The sequence below is a fragment of the Struthio camelus genome, chromosome 18 (assembly GCF_040807025.1).
Source record: "Struthio camelus isolate bStrCam1 chromosome 18, bStrCam1.hap1, whole genome shotgun sequence".
NCBI lineage: Eukaryota > Metazoa > Chordata > Aves > Struthioniformes > Struthionidae > Struthio > Struthio camelus.
Window position 1 is genome coordinate 18,858,835 of NC_090959.1, and position 22,532 is coordinate 18,881,366.

A 22,532-nucleotide genomic window follows, 5' to 3' on the forward strand; every position below is an offset into this window, starting at 1 on the left:
ACGCTGTGCCCCCCCCGAGACGGGACCTCCCACCAGAGATACTGTCCCAGGGGCTCTGCCACCTCCAGGATGAGGCATTTCTCTGTGGTCCCACGCTTCCCCCGTCCTCGCTCCTGAGAGCCCTTGTCTGAGCCCTGGGCTTGATCTGACGAGATAGCTGGTGCTTGGGTTTCTGTCTCGTGTTTCGCAGGACAGTTTCATTTATGTATGTTGATCCTGAAGAGCAGCAGAGGCCACGAGCCAAGCGTTTGGAGAGAGCCAGGCATTTCGGGAGAGGCGTGCTCGTGGTAACGGCCTTGCTAGAGAGCACAAACCCTGCTATGCTTCTCCTCAATGTCCTCAGACTGTCCCTGCAGTAGACATAAATTGTGAGATACGTTTAATTGTGTCAGCATTGACCGAAAGTGCCTACGTAAAATTACTGACCGTATTTCCCCGATATACACACACACTTGCATGTGTTGTGTATATGTATATTTTAAAGCCTTCTTTTGTGAGTTCAGGCACTTCCTTGGGAGCTGACGGGGCCAGGGTTGCCGACTCCATCGCTGGCATCTCTTGCATCCGTTAATTCGAAAGCTGGTGCTGGCACGCAGAACCCCACTTGTGGCCGTCGTCATTGGCCTGTTCCTGGGAGCCGGTCCTGGGGGACCAGGCCGCTGGAGAGCCCTCGCTCCCTTTTCCCCTGGCTGCCGCGTGGGTTCACTTCACCCTAGTTTCTCTCTTCAGCTGAGAGAAGCGCAAAGCCTAATGACCAAATCCAACCCAACCAAGCAGGGGAGAAGCCTGCAGCTCCCAGGTCTCTTGAAGGAAGGGGATTTGTGGTGCGCCGAGCTAGGGAGGTGAGCTGGGCTGGCCAGGCTTGGGCTAAACCCGAGGGGGATCAGGCAGAGCCACAGGCTCAAACTGCACTTGGAGGAGCAGGGAGTGACTGGGGCTTTTCCCTACAATGTTTATTACCTTTTTTCCGTGACTTGAAGGGTGAGGCCCTGAGGTGAAAGGCCTTTGCGCTTATCCTGGGAGTTGCTTTAACCTAGCCTAGGTGGGAGTGGGCAGGAGGGTGTGGGTTTATGGCAAATGACCTCTAACAACTCGGCAGTGACTCAGTGAGAATGGTTGTTGACTTTGGAGAAGCCAGAGAGCCTGCATTAGGCCGACTTGATGCACAAAGCTGGAAGGAGGAATTTTCTATTGTCTTTAGATGTTGTGTACTTGTTTTTTACTTGATAGCGTTCAATGCTAGTGCTGATTCCAGGCTGAGAGCTTATTGGTGGCTCTTCTCTTTTGCTTTTCCTTTTATTTTCCTAGTCCAATTTTAAAATAGGGCCAGCGTGCCAGGTTCTTAATCCCTGTCCAGCATCTCCCTTTAACTGGGAAATCTGAGCTCTGTTGGAGATGTGTTCCCAGGGGAATTCGTTGCTGCATGTGACGGTGGGATGTGGCAGTGGGATGTGATGGCCTTGTAGTACAGGGGAAGTCAATGCTTCTGGTTCCTCTGACAACTGCCTCCTGACTTGAGCAGCGATTCTCTGGTATTTGACACTTCTATTCCAGCCTTCGAGACAAGCAATGTGCTGTAGTTACTTGTATTTCCGTAGGAAAGCCGTGGTAGTTATACGAGAGGCCATCAGTAAGACGAATACATTACCATATTTCAGAAAAGCACGGCACGCTTGCAGGGCGCTTCAGTAAGAGAAGAGCCCCTTACCACATCTTAGAGATGAGAGATTACTTTTTCAGATCAGTAAGGCTCAAAAAATAAGATCATAGAAGCAGCAGCCGTGGATGGGGGTGTATGACAACATCTCTTGTCCATGCTCCTTGCTCCCCAGGGGCACTTGGGTTACAATACAGAGAATATCCGTGCAGTTTAACGTTAGTGGACTCCAGAGCCTTAATATCAAGTTTTAATATTCCTGCTAGCTAATTTTTGCAAACAAACGTGCTGCTGTCAGTGCCCCAAGGAGCCGGGGCCGCTCGCTGTCCTCGTGGCCGCACGCACGTCTGACTCCCGCTGAGATGGAGGGAGGCATGTGCACATACTTGCCGCATATAGATTTCTCTGGGTTGGCAGGTGCGGTGCCGGATTCCTTCATTCCTCCTTGAATTCCCACCAGATGGGTCACATCCTGAGCTGACAGTGTCCTGGCCTTCAGTCCACAAACCTGGGCTGGGGAACTTGGTCCCCATTTGCAAATGTCGTATGGGGAGATCTGCTGAGTGGGTATCTTTACGCAGATTAGTGCATGGATGATCTTTCAGGCTGCCTGGCTCTGCAAGTGCTGGGCCTTAGGAGACTGGGATTTTCCTCCCAGTTCTGTCATTGCCTCCTGATGACCTTGGGCAAGTCTGCTGCTTTCTCTGTGCCTCCGTTTCTATCCTTGTAAAAAGGGACAGTATGGCCTTTGCCTAATGACAGTATTGCCTTTGTCTACTGCTTTGAGGGCTTCTGATGGAAAGCGATAGGTGTTCATTGGCTACCGCAACAGGAAAGAAAATTAAAGAGCTGACAGGGAGCGCTGGCTTTTAGCAGGGTGAAGCTTTTGCCATCCGAGGTTGTAAGACCTGGGGCTGGGGTCCAACAGAGGCGCGGGGTGGACGTGGGGCAGGGCAGAGGGGTGGTGTCCTGCCCTGCTGCCTGCACCGGCAGAGGCTGTGCTGGATCGATGGATGGGGCCGCTCCGTGGCGCTGCCGACCCACGCGGGTGCAGACGAGGATGGGGGAGCCGGCTCTGCGCAGCCCCGAGCTGCCGGCTAACCTTGCCCGAGGGACGGGGAGGACGGAGGGGGCCGCGGCGCGCGTCCCTGCGGTGCGCTGGGAGCCTCTCCTGCGGCGGGCGCGCGCCCAGGCCGCGCGGGACAGCAGCCGAGTGTCTCCTGTTCCCCTCTCCCTGCAGGATCTTCGGCTTCCCCCTCCACTACACAGACGTCTCCAACATCGGCCGCGGTGCTCGCCAGAAGGTGCTTGGGAGATCCTGGAGCGTCCCCGTCATCCGGCACCTCTTTTCCCCGCTCAAGGATTACTTCGCCTGTGAATAGCAAGTAGAGCTTGCCTTGTCTCTCTGGTAAAGATGCAGCGCTCCACTGCCTTTGTGGGAGAGGGACGGACAGACAGCCCCAACCTCCCGCAAGCTCCACGACTTCCTCGACACCATCCCTCCCCGGCCACGTGCTGCGGGAAGGAGCGTGGCCCCGCAGGGAGAGCTTAGGAAATGTCTTTAACCAAAGAACCTGGTAGGGTAACTTCTCTTTAAAGGGACTAACGACAGTGATACTTGGAAAATGATGGACAAAAGAGCTTTAATTACCCAGCACAGGAAGCTGTATGCGTAATTGATGAGACGAGACATCTTCTCAGAGCATTAAATATTCCATTTTAACGTAGAGCTGTAAAGTTACAACTTGCTGAGCAGCAAGTGTGGAGGCAGCTGCCGGGGTGCTGCAGACAAACTTGAACTATAGAGAAACGATGCTTTTCTTAAAAACAAACAAAACCTCTCTTGAAACAACTGCTAAGAAAAACCAAAACTGTAGCAGCAGGTGTAAAGGAGCCTGGTCAGGTTACATACACTGAACATGCAGGATACAGAAACCAAATTTCTTTTTTTTAAGACTTTTTTGTTAAACTTTGATTTTGTTGTTTAACGTCTGTTGCTGCTTTAAGGCATTACATAAGAATGTGGAGATTCCTAGACCTGAATGTAGCTGAAACTGAACTGTGAGGTGATAGAATTACTCTTCTAGTTAGAACTAAAGAAATGTTTTATGTTTGGCTGTAGTTTACAAATACTCACTACTTCCTTTCTAAAGCATTTAAAGTTTTCCCTGACTTTTAAAAATCCTGCTGAGTGATTTGAAAGGTTAAACAGTAATCCAAGAGCATGGAGGATTTGGGTTCTGGTGTCCATAAAGGAAAAAGTTCTCCTAGCATTCATTTCCAAAATGAATGTGCTGCATCAGCAGGAAGGATAGTGTAGTGGTCAGTGTTGTCTTTAAAGTACAGCCCCTCAAAGTGTCGCTTACAATTTCAGTAACCCAACAGAAGTGCCAGAGCAGAGGGTTAGTTCTGAGGCAGGTTGCTTTGCAGGAAAACCCACCGCCGGTCCCAAAGCGAGACTTCCCCTGCAGGCGCCACAACCACAGCCCTGACCTCACCCGCGTCATTTCCAGTGCAACCCTGCTCCCGTGGGCCCCCGCGGGCAGAAAGGTGGTGTGGTGGGCAGGAGGGGGCCGCCCCCGGCAGGGGCCAGTCCTGGCCCGCCCGGGGCAGGGGTCGGGGCTGATGCTGCTCCGCCTGGCGCCAGGAGCGCTGCAGCGTCCCCAGCTCCTCCGTCGCCCCCGCACGCGCGCAGCGAGGCGCGTTACGGAGCACGAGGGGCTGCCTTCAACTAGCAGCGGGTGGAGGTTTTGGCACGCTGTACCTATCGCCAGCGCTGTGAGCACGCGGCAGCGCTCCCCCTCTCACAGCCGGTTTTCCCGTCTGGAGAGGCTGCGGTCCTGGCAGCCGCTTCCAGGATCTTTAACTCCAGTGCACCCTTAGTGCACTGAGACGGTTCAGGAAGTTCACCCTCCCGTCCCTGAGGCCGCCCCTACCTCTACTCTTCACTACCAACTGTAGCCTCAAGTTGGCAGAGTAACTTAGGTGCGTTCTCAAAATTAAGCGTATGCAAACCACTGTTGTGCTGATTGGGTCAATGCTCTGCCTGATCCCAGACCGCCTCGCGAGGTGTTTTATAGCATGTGCCAGCAAGCGTCAGTGGGAAATGAGAGCTTCTCTCCCCGCTCTTTCTACCTCTTTGACAAGTGGTGACCCTCTTGCATCTCCTGCCCAGGCGGTGGAAGATGGTGGCATCCCCGCAGAGAGGGAGCCTCTCGTTTCCCACTCCTCCCTCTGTGGAGCTGTTTTTATGCGGTTTTCCACCCCTCCACACCCTCTTCCCACCCTCTGCTGGGGGAAGCTGCCCACTTGTCTTCTCTTGGTCTCCAAACCAAGACCACACTCAGGAATTAGCAAGAAAGGAAACCCAGGAAAAGTTTAAAGGTTTATTTTCCTTGATCCTACCTGGCGGTTATTCCCGAAAGTCTTCCAATAAGGCGTTCCCAAGTGATGCACGTTTGAGTAAGCCTTAATTTAGAAAAAGCTGGAGAGAAAGCCAAGCAGTCTCCTCTGTCACTGCTAGCATCTGCAATTCTTTGCAAGCTGCTCAGGGACAAGTAGCAGCCCATCACCACCGTTAGCCATCTCGCCTCCGTGACCCGCCCGGCCGACGCGGAGGACGGCCGGACGGGGTCAGTTGGGCAGGTGCCGGCGGTGCGTCAGCGCGCACGCGGAGCCGCAGCACCGCCACCAGCGCGGCGGCTGGCTTGGGAGCTGTGGTGGCCCTCCCGCCAAACTCCCAGCCCGCGGTTGGCCTGCACCTGAATCAAAACACTAATGCCTCAGCCCGGCCCTGGTTTACTGTCCCCGTTTCTGGTCCCTGCAGCCGCAGGGAGCTGCGAGCAGGAGGCTCTGCAGTCCCCGACCAGGATCAGCCGTGGGGGAAGGAGCTGCCGATGGCGGGGCCTTCGGGTCCAGCCGCCCCGGGAACCGACGGCGGTCCTCTCCACCTTTCTACCCCATGACAATTTTATTTCTCATCTGGGTTAATACATAATCTCCACTCAATGGCATCTTTTTCACGTATTTTCCTATCTGATCAAAAGAAAAATAAATAGAAGAGTTAAAAAAATAAAGGACTTTGAGAAAGTAAACAAAGATAAAAGGAATAATTGTCTTGGCATTAAGCTTATGTGATAAAAATTGTAGTAGACAAGTCTTCCTTGAAATATTTTTCCCTGTAAGAGCTGCCTTTTATTATGTGTTTGTAAAAATGTTGTAAGGAGATTTCAGAAATGCCTTTTTAATAATTTTTAAAGGCCTGTAACTCTCCCTGGTGCTATTTTTTTAGGGTAAGGATTTTGATGTTGAAAGTTTTGTGGGTTTTTATACAGTCTTTTAAAAAATCAACGAAGTTTGTATTGTTGTTAACAAATGTTTCATATGCTTTTTGTATTGGGAGGCCATTTACCAAAGTATGAAAAACTTAAAACTGTGCCTTGCCGGAAACCAGTCTACTGATTTCCATAAGGGAAAGAAAATGGATCCACGCCTCGAGTTCACCGTTTATCACTGCCTAATTAAAAGTCAGTATTTCTGTATGACCGGACAGTCTGTTTGTTGCTGCTGGGCGGAGCCGGGGTGTCCCCGCAGCTCCGCCGCTCATGGAGGCCTGAGGAGCCCTCCCGCTGCGGCGGGGGCGCCGCCGCCTCGGCCCTTTAGCGGCGGCGCGGCCCGCGCGCTCCCTCAGGGGCCCCAGCGCGCGGGCCTAGGCCGGGGCCGCGCGAGCCCGGGGCCCCGCGGAGGCCGCGGCGGCGGGAACCGGGCCGGGCAGCCGGGGCCCGAGCCGGGCGCAGCGGGCGGTGGAGGGCGGGGCCCAGCTGGCGGCGCGTGCTCGCGGCGGGGCGGTCTCGGGGGCGGGGCCAGGAGCCGCCACCAATCGCAGGCGGGGTGGGCGGAGCAGGGCGGCGGGTGTCACCGCCCCCTAGCAACGGCGCTCTCCGCCCCCCCCCCGCGTGGGGAGCTCGGCCCGGAGCCGCCTAGCGGCGCTCGCTATAACCGCCGTGACGTGCGCGTGACGCGAGCGCGTAGCGTGCGAGTGACGTGGTCCCGGGCAGGCGGGCGGGGCCGGTTTGAACGCGGAGGAGACGGGCGCGAGCGGGGGCAGGTAACGGGCCGGGGGCGGCGGCGGCGGGCGCGGGGCGCGGCCGGGGCGGCGGCGGGCCCGGCCCGGCCCGGCCCGGCCCGGGCGGCGGCGGGCAGCGGTGGCGGCGAGGCGGGGCGGGCCGGCCGGCGCCCGGCAGGCTGTGAGGAGCCCGGCGTGAGGCCTGCAGGGCCGGGCCGGGCCCTGCCCGGGGCGCGCCCCTCCGCGGGGCCTGGGGGCCGCGGGCGGCGGCGAGGGGCCCGGCCCAGCCCGGCCGGCCCCGCCCGCCGGGGCGCGTGTGGCGGCGCCCGGCGGCCCTGCCCGCGGCAGCTGCCCGGGCTGCGCGACGGGCGGCGGCTCCGCTTTGTGCCGCCGGGGCCGGGCGGCACCGGGCGCTCGGTGCCTCTCCTTGGGGAGGTTCCGCGCTCTGCCGGGAAGCGCTCCTGCCTCGCTCGGCCGGCGCGGGTAAGGGGATGAATGGCTTGCCGCCGCCGTGATTCCTTTCATCAAAGTTTCCATGCGAGTGGTGGCGTAATGTTCATTTTCTTTCGAGAAACACTAAACCGTCGCCTTTACAGCTGTGACGGAATGAGGTCATTTCAGCTGTTAGCGTCGGGCAGCTTCATTGCGTTTCCCAGGAATTGTCTTACGCTTGCCTGTTCCGTCATGAAGGTTCAAAAGGAAGTGCTTGTAACTTAATGTGGTGAGCTCGCCTTAACAGAAGTGATGAATGTGCAGCGTTACCATGTGTGACGCTTACCCTTTTGATTCTGTCTTTCAGAAAATGGCAGTTAATGTGTATTCTACTTCAGTGACTAGCGATAACTTGAGTCGACATGACATGCTTGCGTGGATCAATGAGTCTCTGCAGCTGACCCTGACAAAGATTGAACAGTTATGCTCCGGTAAGAGGTCTAATGGCAAAAGGAGTTCTAAATTTGATTTTCCCTCTCTCTTTATAGAGATAAAACTGCAATGTAAGCCATCTATGCTGACCCTCTATAGCAATGTTGTTGGCTAAACTGCTGTTAATAGATTCACGGTCAAGTTAATTTAGCATTTTTGCATTATAATTTGGTTGTGATTTGAGTTTTATTTAAATTATTTTTAGCAATCTAAGCATGATGGAAAGATTTATTCTTCTTCTGACACACTGCAATATAAAAGGAATAAGAAGGAGTGGAGGTTAATGTGACAAAAAGATTCTTGCGGTAGGGTGTTTTCCAAGGGAAGCTAAGTATTTAGCCTTGATGGTAGTGTGCAAATCTTCCAAGTGTAGTAACTAGCATAAACAAATGGTCTTATGGAAGAGAAGAGAACGCCTGGGACATTTGGGAGGTGGCTAAAGATGCAGATGGGGCAGGAGGAGAGATGTGAGGAAGATGCTGTTAACTCTCTTGGGCTCCCCTTCAGACCTTTACAACCCTGATGGTAAAGGGGCATCTCCGTCTGCGTAACTCCCAGTCACTTCGGCTTGAGTTGACTTTAACAAGGCTGAGTCTCAAATAGACCTGTGGGCAGAAAAGGAGAAGTGATTAAGGTACAGAAATGAAGTCACATCTCGCTCAGAGGAGTGTGTGCATGGGGGAGGAGGGTTGTAGAAATGAAGGAGAAATAATAGTGTGCGGAGTAAGAGCTGGAAATGAAACCAAAGCTAAGAACGTGGCTCGTGTAAAGATGATGATTTGGATAAGTGCCACAGAAATGGAAAGGGATTCGGTGAAAACTCGAAGTTAAGCTCATATGGTGAACTTGAGAGAAGATGTTGCTCTCACAATGGGAGATGTGGAAGCTGCAAATAAAAGGGGGAAGAAGTGAAAAAATACGTTTGGAGCTGTCAGTACAGCCTGTGGCCGAGTCTGTGGAAGAAACATTCACAAGGATAACGGAGAAGTAGGGAACTTAGAATAGAACTTGTATTGTTCTGACAAGTACTGGTAGCAGCTTTTTGTCTAGTGAAATGACAAAGTCAGCAAGATGCATGAACTAAAGATCTAGAATGACAGAAGTAAGAGAAATGGTAAGCGTTGTCTGCTTTCAGATAGGCAGGTTTAAAATAAGAACGCAGATCTAGCCTTAGTTTATGTGACTGGGGAATTTTGCTTAGAATTGGTGCAAGCCTTGAATGCTGTGGGGCTCTGTCTCTGAGAAGCGAGGACGCTAATACTGGCTGTGCCGCATCTCAGCTAACCTGTTTTCAGCAAAAGGCTGAGAGTTTATGATGCAGTATGTACTGAATAACATCCCTTGTCTGTGTCTGCCAGAGTCCCAAACAGCCTGCAAATACCTTGATAGGAAGTGGACAGTGCAGGACTTCCCATTACCTGGGGCTGGCATGAATATACTAGCTTAGGCCTATATTGTAACGTATTGATTCTTGGCAATTAGATCCCTCACAAAAGCTTATTGTGTAGCTGTCTGATGTTTTAGATTCGGGCTCCCATTACTCTCTGTGTGCACTTAATTTTTTGATATTTGTGGGGAAGTGGTGTTCAGAGTATCACGTTTGTATTTGCAATGACACACGGTTACATATTATCACTGCAAGCACCCATATAGTTTTAAGAATATCTTTTTAACGGGATATGTACGTTCTAAAAAAGCTAATTTTCTTTTTTGGGAGATGGTTGTCTGCTTTTAATGGGTTAACGGAATCCTTCGTTTGTTCTAATTGTAATTGAAGCCTATGAAGGATTTAAAATGGATGGGAAGAAATGGCTTATTTGATTTTTTTTCTTTTTTTTGGTTAAGACTTGATTTAAATATAACACAGCTTAATTTGGCTTCTTATCTTTGAGGGAGTCTTGAATTGCGGATAGGTTCTGTCTGTATTAAGTGGATCGTAATTTTATTACTGAATACAATTATTTAAAGTGACTATTGTTCTGGTTTAGCTCTAATATTCATAGTACTAGATTATATGTCTGCTGGAAGCACATAACATCTTGGATCTGTTCTGATATTCGTTAAGGAATGCAACCAAATTACATTTGGACTTTTGGAGGCAATACTGCACTTGCTCGTAAGGGCTCAAGTCATGAGACCAAAAATTTAATCCTGTAGTCAGCTTAAGGTTATTTAAGGCCATACTGCACCAAAACAGAAGATTAAAGGTTCCTGATACCTTGCTTTTGTTTCCTTTAAGGGGATCATGTAACTGAGGAGTGAGTCAGGTCAGTTTGCTGGTCTGACTAAAAAGTAACTTTTGTGGGCTTAGTGAGCTGACTTGATTCCTCCTAGGACTCATGATCTTTAGAGCTGATGCCAGAAAGGCAGAGAGAATGTGTGGCTGGGGACAATGGCAGGGAAGGACCACATTTTTTTTGGTAGTAGCTTGCAGTTAGATGGCCTTCTGAAACAGCAGGGTGGCAAGCTCAACCTCTGCTTCCTATTGTAGTAAATGGTGTGTCAAGAAAACTTGCCCATGTTTTCTCTTCAAATCAGATGGTACATGAACTTTTTATTTTGTCAGGTGCTGCCTACTGTCAGTTCATGGACATGCTCTTCCCAGGTTCTGTAGCGCTCAAGAAAGTGAAGTTTCAAGCAAAATTGGAGCATGAGTACATTCAAAACTTCAAGATTCTACAAGCAGGTTTTAAGCGAATGGGTGTTGACAAAGTAAGCTGGTTATAACTGATTCTCCTTGCTCTTAACATCAAAGTTAGATGGAATATGTTATCAGCGCTTCCATCTCCAGACCTGACTAAATCTTGGAGCGCAGCTTGCTTCTGGTTTGCATTAGGGTTCTTGCTCTTGTTGACTTGGGATAATATCTACTTTACTGCAGCTAAAGTTAGGCTTCCGGTTCTTAATGATAAAATAAATTTTTCCATTTTAGTTCTATATAAGATGTAGATTAGTGTAGAAAATCTGGGATAAATTGTACTTAAGCCTCTGGTTTGAACCAACTTTGTACAAGGTATGATCCTATAACCTGTTGGTATGGTAGTCTTAAGGACTTCAAGTTCCTCTTTAGAAGCTTATGTAATTTTAAGATGATGAAAATGAGATCTCTGAAAATACCTGAGCAGACTAAATGATTGTGTTCATGGAAAGGTGATTTATCTAGGTAATAATTACTGACAGCATATTTGATCAACACTAAACAGTTTGATGTTAAAACTTGGTTCTTTATTTATTGGAAGGTACCTCATTCTGTGTTTGCTAATAGCTTCAACGCACATTTAATCAGGCTTCTACTTAGGGGTAGTACAGCTAACTTGTACAGTATGTCCAGAGCTGGACAACCATGCTTTTAAATGTTAAAATGACTGTATAATGATAATGACTCTCTGCCCCTGCCAAACTTGGTAGACTTTCAGCTGGTGTCCTACAGACAAGAAGTCACAATTTGCTGCATCCTTGTAATAATCTTCTTTTTCAGCATCTCTGGAATGAAGAGCATAATTGGCGCCTATGAAAAAGGCGTTGTTTAAATTTTGTAGTGGTTCTTTATGTTAGTAGTCTGTAAAAAATTGGTCAGCAGGTCAGATTTATGAAAATTAGTGCTAGATGAGCTGTCTTCAAAAGTACAAGAAGTTTGGTGTTGAAACTTGGTGCAGCAGAAGCCTTACTGCAGAACTATTTAAAATTAGCAGGACACTCACAGTGAAACCATGACTTGTTTTTTAATTTCAGTTATTAGGAAAATCCTACTATTTGAGATGCACTTATGTTCAAGGAGGATTTTCTCTAGAATAGATGAAGAATTGTATTTGCATATCTCCTGAGTGCACTCTTGTTAAAACTTTTTTTACGTAAAGGGAGAGGTTCTTTACTGTTAATACAAGTTTTTACCTTTTTTTCAGATAATTCCTGTGGACAAGCTAGTTAAAGGAAAATTTCAGGACAACTTTGAATTTGTTCAGTGGTTCAAAAAGTTTTTTGATGCAAACTATGATGGGAAAGAGTATGATCCTGTTGCTGCTCGGCAAGGCCAGGAGACTGTAGCACCAAACCTCGTTGCTCCAGTTGTGAACAAACCCAAGAAAGCTCTCAGTTCTAGCAGTGCAGGTAGAGTAAATATTTAAAGGTTATCTAGATCATAAGAGACGTCAGGAAAACAAGACTGAGTCTCTGTTTAAATTCAGTGCATCAAATTATAGTATATTGCAGCTTATTTCAGAGACGCTAGTCTTAAAACTGACTCAAACAGTAGTACCCAGTTATCTGGGAGCTACAGAAAGGACAATTTTCTCTAAAAGAAAAAGATGGCAATGATTGCCAATACGTGTTGAAGACAACAGCCATATTGCATGGAGTCAGGGAGAAGGAACGCTTCATATAGAGAAATCTGAAGACATGTTCCTACATGTCTGGAAGGGTGACGGCACCTTTAGAGGAGGAAAAAAAAAAGATATTCTGAGAGGAGCTAATGCTGACTTAATCTTACAGCCCCACAGAGGCCCATTGTTACACAGAGAACTGCAGCAACTCCAAAAGGTGGTACTGGAATGGTCAAAAAGGCTCCGGGAGATGATGAATCAGCAGGATTGATCGAGCAGGTGTGTTGATCAGTCTGTGTACTGATCAATGTGTTATGGATTTCTGCGTGGGGTGGATTTATTTATTTATTTAATTATATATAGAGTTGAATGACTGGAACAGGGAGATGCAAGAAAGAGATCAGAATGTAGTAAGCTCTTTTGAAGTCACTTAATCTGAAACCTTTATTATAATGGTCTCACTCTCCTGGTAGGAGCGAAACTCCTTGTGCAGTACATTAGTACCAAGACATTTACGTCTAGTATGTGCCATATCCCACATAGCTTTGTTTTTAAGTATTTCCACAGCTGCTTTGCAGATATCACAGCATTCCAACTGAGCTATGAGCAGCTGCTACTCCACTGCAATACTGAATGCAGTACAACTAAAACTGCCATCGGCATGAGAGAGTTGACTTGAAAGAATGTGTTAGCAAAGAAAACTGCAGTTGGCTTTTTACCTATGTCATGTAATAAGCCATTAGAATTTCCAAAGCATCTTGTGTGTTTTGGGCTGGGTGTTTTGTTGTGGAAATAACATAATTTGTGAAATAGGACCCCCCCCCCTTTCAGTTATTTCTGAAGTGCTTTGCATATGAATACCCTCCTGATAAGTTTGGGAATCTCACCATTTGAATAAACGCTACCTTATCTTCTTCTTGGTGGAGAAATTACCATTGATATCTTTTGGGTAGATCAATGTATTGAAACTCACTGTTGAAGATTTGGAGAAGGAGAGAGACTTCTACTTTGGCAAACTGAGAAACATTGAATTGATCTGCCAGGAGAATGAAGGGGAGAATGATCCAGTGTTGCAGCGGATTGTGGAAATTCTTTATGCCACAGATGTAAGTAATCTTGTAGAAATCTCTCTCTCTCTCTCTCTCTCTCTATATATATATAACTTTTTTTTCCCCTTTCTTTTTCCTCCCTATAACTGAAAGCTGGGCTGTTTTCTAGTGCTCCCTCCATTTCTACTTGTTTTTTTTTCCTTTAGGTTTATGGCCTAGCTTTTTCCTGTAATAAAGGAACAGATAACATAATTATATTCAGGCTGCAAACAAGCTTAGGCTTACATGAAGAGTATGTAACAATTGGATATATTACCAGACAAGTTATTGTCCTCATCTTTGATCCTAACACTTTAAATGATAACTTGACAGTATTTCTTTTCCACTAACCCAAATGAAAAATAAAAGGAAGGGTGCATACGTCTCGAGTAGCCAGGAACTGGTTTGAGATTAGTTTTTTCATTAAAGCCCTTGTTTTTTTTTCCCCCCTTCAGGAAGGCTTTGTGATACCTGACGAAGGAGCACCGCAGGAGGAACAAGAAGAGTATTAACAGACCACATACTGTACCAGCAGAGCAGCAACATCAGAATTCTTTGCCCCAGATCATGTGCTTAACTGTAAAATACTCCACTTTATTCTTAGAGGACTCACTGGTTTCTTTTCATAAGCAAAAAGTACCTCTTCTTAAAGTGCACTTTGCAGAAGTTTCACTCTTTTTACAGTGGGTTTGAGTTAGGAGCTCTTTCTCACTTTGTAGCGGAGCAGTATTCACATCTAGTCGGTATATTTAGGGAGCAAGAGGCTGAATATTTGGAACTTGTTGCAGAATGGTTTGCTGGTAAAACACTGGTTTGTGGAAAGACACTTTTTTTTTTTTTTTTGCATCTAAGATGGTGTGTAGTAGAGAAATTAAAGACTGACTCACAGAAAGATTGAGTTAATGTGAAATTGCAGCAGAGAAATTATAATTAAATGCCTTAAGAGTATTTAAAATATGCTTCCATATGCCAAATTGAAGTAATGTGACAGGAGATTTTATGTGCTTCATACTGGGGTAGACACTTGTTTGACTCCATACACTGCTGTTTGAGAGGCCTTGCGTGGCAGTCTTACTTTGTCAGCAAGTGCTCAAAAGGGGCTATTAAATCAAAACTCTGTTCCTATGTAAAGCTGCTTACTAAGTGATTAGTTCTCGATGAAATAGGCCTTAATGTTGCCTGTCACAAGATTAGAGGGAGTATGAACAGCTGAGACACATAAATTACCTTGAAGAGCGCTAAAGCCTTTTTCTGCGGCATTGTGGCTTATGACTTTGCCAAAACGTACTGTGTTTTCTGTAAAAAAACAAAAAAAAAACAAAAAAAACAAAGGGCATCTAGTCTTACTGCCTAAAAGTAATTTTCCTTCCTGGCTCTTGTTTCTACTTGTTCTGTTTCTGTTCATTTTTGTTGGTATACCTTCTGGTCTCTCACTGGTTCATTTTTCTTCCCCATTCCAAGGAGTGCTGGTCAAATCAAATGGTTGTAACAGGATTTGCACTGTACAACTATCTTAGAATGAAAGTGAATCGAGCACATGAGGATGAATTTTTCCTGTCTCTTTTTTTTTCTTTTAAACCAGAGCGTATCTAATAATAATAATTGCCAGTTCAGTAATCTTCTGGGGTCAAAACTAAAAGGTGCTGGCTAACAGAGCTAACATTATTGCAGAAAATACAGTACTGAGACTAACTTAAATATTAATATTTAAAGTACTTTCTTTAACTGTCTTTTTTTTTTTTTCTTGCTATCATGCCCCTCATTACTGTTGTGTTTGGCAAGATCCTGCAAGACTTCTGATCCCCCTTCACTACTGAGATTGATCAGTCCTGTTGTGCTTGTATTCATTTGTTTCTGGTGGTAGCTTGTCCTAAAATGTGTGTAGGAGAGCATTTTATGGTAATTGTTGTGTAGTGCATGAATCTTTGTGAAATTCAGAGGAAAAACCCAAATTCAGTGAATGCCAAAAAATGCAAGTATCTAGCCATTGTTTAAAATTGCAGTGGTGCTATTTCTCTTGTGGCCTTTTAGACTTTTGTTGCCCTGAAACTCCATTTTACTGAGAAACCATATTTGACTTGGATTTTTCTTGACAGGGTTTTTCTATTTTAAACAGTTTCTAAATAAAGTTCTGTATTTCAAGAGTGTCATGTCTACTGGAGTCTCTCGTACTTTCAGATATGATCAGGCAAATCACAGTAGTTTCATTCTGAAGCTTGCAGGACCTGGAATATCGGTTTTCATTCTGCAGTCCTAGTTACATTCATTGCTAACGGGGGTAGCAGTAATGTTGAAACTTTCCTTGGAGTATGCTGAGGAAAACATCACTTAGTCTTTATTCTTTCTCAAGTAGATGAAATGTAACTGTATTGTTGACTTCTTCCTTCTAAAGGTGTAAGAATGGGCTGGATGACAGGAACACTGTCATGTGACTTTAAGTGATGAAATGGCTAAAACAGTGGTTATAAACAAGATGTTAATTGCAGTATCTGTCACCAGTCTCTGTGAGCAGATTGACTCTTGACTTAGTTGTTTTGTTTCAGTTGGACTGTGTTTCGTGGATGAGCTTAAATGTTACTTTCACAGATGTGTACACTGACCAGCTTCTTCAGAGAAGTGCTTACGTGAGGTGTCTAACCTTAACATTGGAAGCGTTCCCCAAAAGGCTTATTTATCGTGTGGAGAACCCTACGTGCTCTACAGATGCGTTATCCTAAAGAATAGGCGTTGCTGGCAGTGCCTACTGATATTGCAATATTGGAGTTGCGCTACAGAAGTGCAGTCATAGAACGGGGTTTTTTTGATGCACATAAAATCTTCTTTACCATTACTTGTTTGCTTTGAGATTAAAAGCATACTATTTTCAACTCCATTCTTCCACCAACTCAAAGCAAGAGATGGCAATAATGTGTGACTTAAGAAGACTTCTTGAGTTTTTCAGCACTCTTGATGGTTCAGTTGCACATTGGAACATGGTTGCTTCAAGGCCCCCCGAACTCAAGATTGCATGTGTGGAACTGTGAAGTATGCAGATAATCAGATGGGTCAATTCTTGTTCTCTGCTACTAGAAGCAAGCAAATACCCTTTAACGCTAAGAGAATGATGAGTCAGAAATAGTGCTGGTGCTCCTTGACCATGTGAGACTGTTCAACATGCGGACATATTGGATGTGCGTTACAAAACTAAATTGAAGCTGCGGTCCTGTAAGTCGAATGCTGCTAAGATTTTTTCAATTGCTTACATGCCTTCTGTACCACCCAGATGAGTTATAAATAGAATGGAGAAAATCATATGGTCAACTTATCTGTCTACATTATAGACATCTTAGCATAATCTTTTTTTAATGTCCTTTTTTTGAAAGCAAGCAACCACAACAAACCCAACTCAAACCCATAAACTTAAACAAAGCTACTCTGTTACACTGGTACAGTATATGCTGTTAAATATTAAGTACTCACCTGCTGGAACAATTCAGATAACATCCAACCTTTCTTAGGATCTTAGTTTCATCAGATATTTGGAAAGTGAACAGAATGGAAGAACCAAAAGCTCACCTCTCCTTTTTGTAGCAACATGTCTTACAGGTGGGCTTGTGGATGTTTTTTTTTTTTTTAAAAAAAAAAAAAACTTTTATTGTTCAATCTTTTCAAAATTCCTGGTTTGCAATGACAATTCTTACTGTAACTGTTGAAAGCCTTCAAATAAAGGCAAATAACTTACCCACTGTTGTATCATATCACTGTTTAATGTGACTGCTTAAGCACTCGGTGATCTTGTAGTCTGTATAGACAAATGTCTGTCCTCAAGAACAAGTGTGTCCTTGAGGTGGTTGTGGTTTTTTTTTTTTTCTTTTTTTTCCTCTTTGAGAACATCCTCCCATGGGTAAGGCTAGGATCTACTTTTCACAAGGGGAAGGTTTTTAGCAAGTCAGCGTGAAAACCGAATGAGGGCTGTGCAGTAGATCTCAGGCTATGCTGGTGGCACACAGACTACTCTTATTTGTATAGTAGTGCAAGAAATACAGAGGATGATAGTATGGACCTAGCAGGGTTGATGAGGTAACTTGCATGCCTAGAACTTGAATTCAAGGGTAGCAGCTTTTTGACAAAGCACAGGTTGAGATGAAAAAAAAACAACAATGTTGCTTCATGTATGAGCCTTAGGTCAAGTATATCCCTTTCAGAGTTGGGGGAACATAAAACTGTATAAAAGAATTTAAGGTGGAGACAGAATATGAGCGCTCTGGCAAAATTCCAGCATAGTAGATCAGCAAATCAGTGGGGTTTGGTGTTTAGTATATTGTGAAGAACTGGAAAAATCTACCAAACTACAGGACTTTATTATTACAGGGGATGCAAGCTACCCAGGTACCTGAGAAAAAGAAAAGTGCAGCTGGGCACCTGTGGATTGTTAGCAGGAGAGCTGACGAATTTACTGATCTTCTGATGCAGAAAGCAGAGAAAGCAACAAGACAAAGACATTGCAGAACCAGTTCTGGTTAGCTGGAATATGAAACAGCAAGCAGCTTGGATGAGAGTGTGGAATACTGAAGCTGACGATCCTTAGGACAGAGGGGACAAAAATACAAACTGTGGTTTTGCAGAAGGGAAGCCTCAAACTTGGCTGGTAAGTAAGATCTGGGATGAGATTTAGGAACTGTAGCTGTCAGTTCCTCGCAGAAATTGATACTAAGCCCATTAATTATCCAAATGTGGAGGAAGGAAGTGTGTTAAACAAATGTGACTAAAGAACACAAAGGGTACATACAGAATTAGAAGTCAGAGAAGGCTGCAGTCATAAAGAAACAGGATAAACGCATAGGGACAAAATCAAGCATGGTATGAAAGATACCTGATGTGAGAGAACGTTTTTAAGGAAAGGAAGCAAAAGTGCAATATTTTATGCTTAAAGAAGAATAATCAGCGCACAAGTACAGCACAGTGAATATGTGATTGCATAGCAGTTCTGCAGAAAAGCTAGAGATTTAACAGAGGCAAAGTGCATCCAAGAAATGGAAAACAAATGGGTTGTCTTTTCTGGGTAATACTTGTTAAACTGAAGGATGAGACTGATCTGGAAGAAACAGCATTTTTGTTGAAGTTATGCATCCTTATACTGTCATTAAGACAGCAATCTGTATTTTTCCAAGAAAATGTTTTTCTTTTTTTCCTCAATAGAGCAGGAACAAAGTTAAACTTGGCCCTTGAAGTTTCCTGAGACCAAAAAGAAAGTTTAGGGAAGGCAATTTCAGCCTTATGTCATAAGGGAGGGGGACAAACTTTATTTTCCTTCCCCTTTTTCTCCCCTCCGTGGAGGGCATCTTTCAAAGCTTTGTAGAGACAAAGGCCACTTTCTTTAAAACTAACTCTTTTGCCTTACTCACTAAGGCTGGCTAGCTCTTCCGTAGTGACTTTAAAAAAAAAAAAAAATATATATATATATATAAAAAAATTGTGGCTGAGCTCTCGGAACTGTAGAAAACAGGAACTGGTGTGGTTTCTGTTTTCAAGTCTGTGAGAGAGGTTTTGCAGACATCTTCCTTGTTAAGGTAATTTTGTTAAATGGTTGTCTGTCAATCTTCTGATAGTGCTCTGACTCTGGTTTTGCCCATAGGGAATACATAAGAATGAATGGACATTCGGGAGGCTTTACATCTCATGAGATTGCATGGATATAAATCTCCTCTTATTCAAAGCTCTGCAGATTGATATTTATGAAATGATGAACAAATGAGGCTAAAATGGGGGGACAGTGGAGAGGGGTGCGTTTTCAAAACCTGAATACAAAACCATGTTTCATCTTGGCATTTCTCTCAGAAGGGTTTGAGGAAAAGGAAGAAAATGGCCTGAGAGGTCTGAGACAGTGGCCATGAGAACTAGAGTGAGACTCCACCACAGCAGCCTTGCACAAAGGTAGAGTAAGGGGAAGAGTGGGAGCAGGATCCCTGGGAACTGTCTGCCTGGGATCCCAGCAGGAGCTGGGGACGTGCTCTCTGTGGACCTGCTGTGTCATTACATGGGAAAGTGCTTTACAGAACAGCTGAAGAGGAACTCCTTTATTCATCAGGACCCTCTGGGGCAGGATTAATAAGTGCTTGATAAAGTGGTCAAGAGAATGGCAGGAAGGAGGAGTCTCTCTTGAAGTCCTTTGGTTGTTCAGAATCTATGGAATTGTGGTATAACAGACCTCACTCATGACTTCATGTTCATGTCCCCAGCAGATACACAGGGGAAGTGGGAAGAGAAGAAACGTGTGCCGCTGCAGCGGTGGGTGGGCATGTTTAGTGCTGAAGGAGGGGGGACACAAAGAGAGCTCGTCACCTGGGGGAAGCTAGCTCCCTTCTTTTTCAGAGAAGGCTCTTTTTTTTTCCTGAATCTCTCCAGCAATCCCAATCATAGAAGATCCTTATTAGATATTTGGAGGGATGTCAAAGTGCTTAGGAGCTTTCAGTTTCCCCATGTGTAATAGGGAAATGAAAGATCACTTTCATTCTTACTGCAGTTTTATTATGGTTTGTTCAAGTTACCTGGGCCTGGGAGATGAAGGGCGCAGGCAATTAGCGTGTATTGGGCTCTGTACTGCACTGGCTACCCGGATAGTAGTATTTGCACTGGCTAATCTTAAGCTAGTTGGGGTGTGAGCTGCGGTTAAGGCATTGTCCTGACGAGCATGTTCATAGGGTTATTTCTGTTTGTTTGAACTTTCAGGGTAGACCTGGTCTGCTTTTTTTTTTTTTTTTTTTTTTAAATGGTATTTGTCCCCCAAAATAGTATGAGGTAAATGAGTGCTGTGAGGTAGATGAATAGAGTGCAAAAATCTGCATTCTTTAGCTCTGTTGAAACATAGTTTGGATGGGCTCAATGAAACAGCTACAATAGGTCACTTTTTCTTTTTTGAAAAGATCTCTTACGTTGCTTTAGTTTTTTATGGAAGAATCAGTAGTTACAAGCTTACGTTAATGTATTGAAATCGGTAGGTATTGTGTGCTCTGGCAGCCAAATCTCCAGGCGGGTGGATGCTCTCAGGGCCATTATAGATGGGAGAAAAACGTTTTCTTCTGTACTTGAAGCTTACTGCAATGCTCTTTGATCAGAATTATTTTGTACCCAATTATCCCTACCTTTGAGGCTGTGCTCCGAGCAGGACATGTCTGTGTTTACATAATGCTTCTGCAGGGAAGATCTTATTTTCAGCACTGAGCAAAATACGCTGAGGGCTCTGCTAGTTTCACCCTGTTGCTTTCTGGGCAAATGAGCCCTGAGATGCCCCAGTGCTTCAGCTGCTGTGAGAGGTGGCTGAGAGTCAGGGACGTCAGCTGTATCCACCGGGGTTTGATGCCCTCTCTAGTCAGATAACTTTCTGGCAGCTGCACCACAGCTATGAATTGAAACCTGTACTGCTAAAGATGTGTTGAAATTTGTTGTAAAGCGTTAGGAAAATAGAGTTTTAACATTTGCGTTATCATAAGTTTCTCTCAGATAGTTCTGCTGTCACAGGGCTATTATCTTTAAAGTCTGCTTACACAAGTAAGAGATTTTAGCATGGTTACCTTGGATTGTAAAGCTTTTGAAATGGCGACTATTTCTTATAGCTGTAGATAGTGTATCAGAAATAGTAACCTTGTAAGAATATTTCCAGTGTATTTGCAGTCCTGCAACTCTTCCTCTGTTTCTGCGAGACATAATTACGAGATTAAGTGTCATAAAAAGTCTGTGCAGTCTATTTTCAAATTGTACTGCTTTTCAGCCTATGAAGTTTTCCAACAGAGGTCAAAGGCTGCCTTCCATAGATATCTCCCGTGCCTAACAAGTAGAAGATAAAATTAATTCTGAGTGCTTACAGAAACTGGAAAAAAATATTCCAGGAGGCAAACGCAGGCAAGGCTGGAGGTGATGATGCAGCTCTGTTCCAGAGCATTTCAATATTGGCTATTCTTTTTGTTGCCCTAATGTTTGGTAACTCTTCCTCTTTATTCATAACAATTGCAGAAGTGACATAACAAAACATACATTTGTGCTATCTTAATTCTCGAATAGGAAACCAGAATGCAAGTTTTAAGAAATCAGAAGAACATAATTCGCAGCCTCTAGGTTTTGATTTTTTGGAAGGTGAGTCACGTAAGGTAAAGTCACCTATGAAGAGAATGTTGATGTGGGTATGTTACAGTATTGCAGCATCTTTCTGCTGCGGACAGATTAGTTCTTATTCTTCCCCCAACCCAGACTGATTATTGTGGTAATATCACCTCAGTTTTACAGATGGAGAAACTTGGCACGGGGAGGCTATGAGTAATCCTACATCATACAGGAGTTTAGTAGTGGATGTAGGCATAAATCTCAACTTTCCAGTTTCCCCGTTGTACATTCTTTTGATGCATATCCTGACGTTCATCTGCAATGATGGTTTTTGTGCTTCTCATGCGCGTGTTTTTCCCCGTGTTTTTGTGCTTCTAGGTATCCTTCGACATGGCCTCTCTGAACTGGATCGCCAGACATATCCAATAAGATGTTTTTGCTGAAACTGCACAGTTTTTGGATATGATTTAGGATCTGTCTTTGAATTTTGATTCACATAAACTGGTAGCAATATCGTTTCTGAGATTTATCTATACAGTTACTTTAAAGTGGGTGCTCCTAAGGAGATACTCTGTTAGATTCATTAGGAATATATAGCATAGTCTATGCAACAAACATGGGAAACATCACTCAAAATATTTGATGAAAATGGAATTTCCCCCTGTCTCTTAATTTATTATACGGTCTTTATGAAAAATCTGACTTCATTTCTTCCTTCACACTTTCAATATTTAAAGGCAATAACATTCTAGCTAGAGATTCTAATGCTAAGGCAAGGCAGTAGCTGCAACCTGTTATTTCATTTTGGTAAGTTTAGGAGAACTTTGGTTAGTGGGTGGTATTCACAAGGCAATTATGGCACTTAGAAGTTACACAGCGGTTTGTTCCGTGTGCGAAACTATTGCAGATGCACGCGCGAATTGGAAAATGGCATGCATAAATAGCCAGTTTTAAAGTAACCACATACCATTCCTCTCTGGATGCATAATGGCAATAAACTATGTGCAGAGTTTAGGCTTCCATAGATGTATTTGCTGATGTGGAAACTGTAGAAATCTGCCACAGGGTTCTTTTTGGGGTCACCTTTGATACAATAATATTATGACATGCCTTCTTCATGATCCTTTTTTCTCAATAATGAATTATCTGTTTGAGTATAGGTCTCAGTTTATAATGCTTGTTTTCACAGGTTTGGATATGTGCAAGTTCTGCATGTCAGTGAAAGAATAGATAAACTACCAGTAAAGACATTGACATGTTCGTGAAGACTGACACTGATTGTGATGACTTTATAGCCTGGGTAATAGCATTGTCCTCTGTGGTGACAGATGAGGGCTAAGGAATAGTAGTTGCAAAAGTAATTTCCTCATTTATTAAAAAAAAAAATCAAACATCATTCATTA

General features: G+C 44.8%; 3 protein-coding genes across 15 annotated transcripts in view; all 3 read left to right on the plus strand.

The window, feature by feature from the left end:
* Positions 1-6,200, plus strand: part of DNMT3B (DNA methyltransferase 3 beta) — a 28,261-nt gene extending 22,061 nt beyond the window's left edge. For all 7 annotated transcript variants that reach the window (XM_068912497.1, XM_068912493.1, XM_068912492.1 and 4 more), the window contains one exon: positions 2,898-6,200. In XM_068912497.1, the coding sequence (XP_068768598.1) occupies positions 2,898-3,039 (142 nt within the window). In that variant the 3' untranslated portion in view covers positions 3,040-6,200. The remainder of the gene's footprint in view (positions 1-2,897) is intronic.
* A 411-nt stretch (positions 6,201-6,611) lies between these two features.
* MAPRE1 (microtubule associated protein RP/EB family member 1) lies at positions 6,612-15,200 on the plus strand. 3 transcript variants are annotated; one of them, XM_068912804.1, is made up of 7 exons: positions 6,612-6,764; positions 7,522-7,645; positions 10,213-10,358; positions 11,549-11,753; positions 12,135-12,244; positions 12,919-13,071; positions 13,509-15,200. In XM_068912804.1, exons 2-7 carry the CDS (start codon positions 7,525-7,527, stop codon positions 13,563-13,565), a joined length of 792 nt encoding a protein of 263 aa, XP_068768905.1. In that variant the 5' UTR covers positions 6,612-6,764; positions 7,522-7,524; the 3' UTR covers positions 13,566-15,200. The 3 variants fall into 3 exon arrangements, with proteins under 3 accessions (XP_068768905.1, XP_068768906.1, XP_068768907.1); XM_068912805.1 differs by having other exon boundaries at positions 6,670-6,760; XM_068912806.1 differs by lacking the exon at positions 6,612-6,764 and adding an exon at positions 7,029-7,205.
* Positions 15,201-18,518: 3,318 nt separating this feature from the next.
* The window catches only part of LOC104140623 (BPI fold-containing family B member 3-like), a 43,890-nt gene continuing 39,876 nt past the window's right edge, over positions 18,519-22,532 (plus strand). For all 5 annotated transcript variants that reach the window (XR_011135276.1, XR_011135274.1, XR_011135275.1 and 2 more), the window contains exon 1: positions 18,519-18,602. The gene's annotated coding sequence lies outside the window, so the exon portion shown is untranslated. The remainder of the gene's footprint in view (positions 18,603-22,532) is intronic.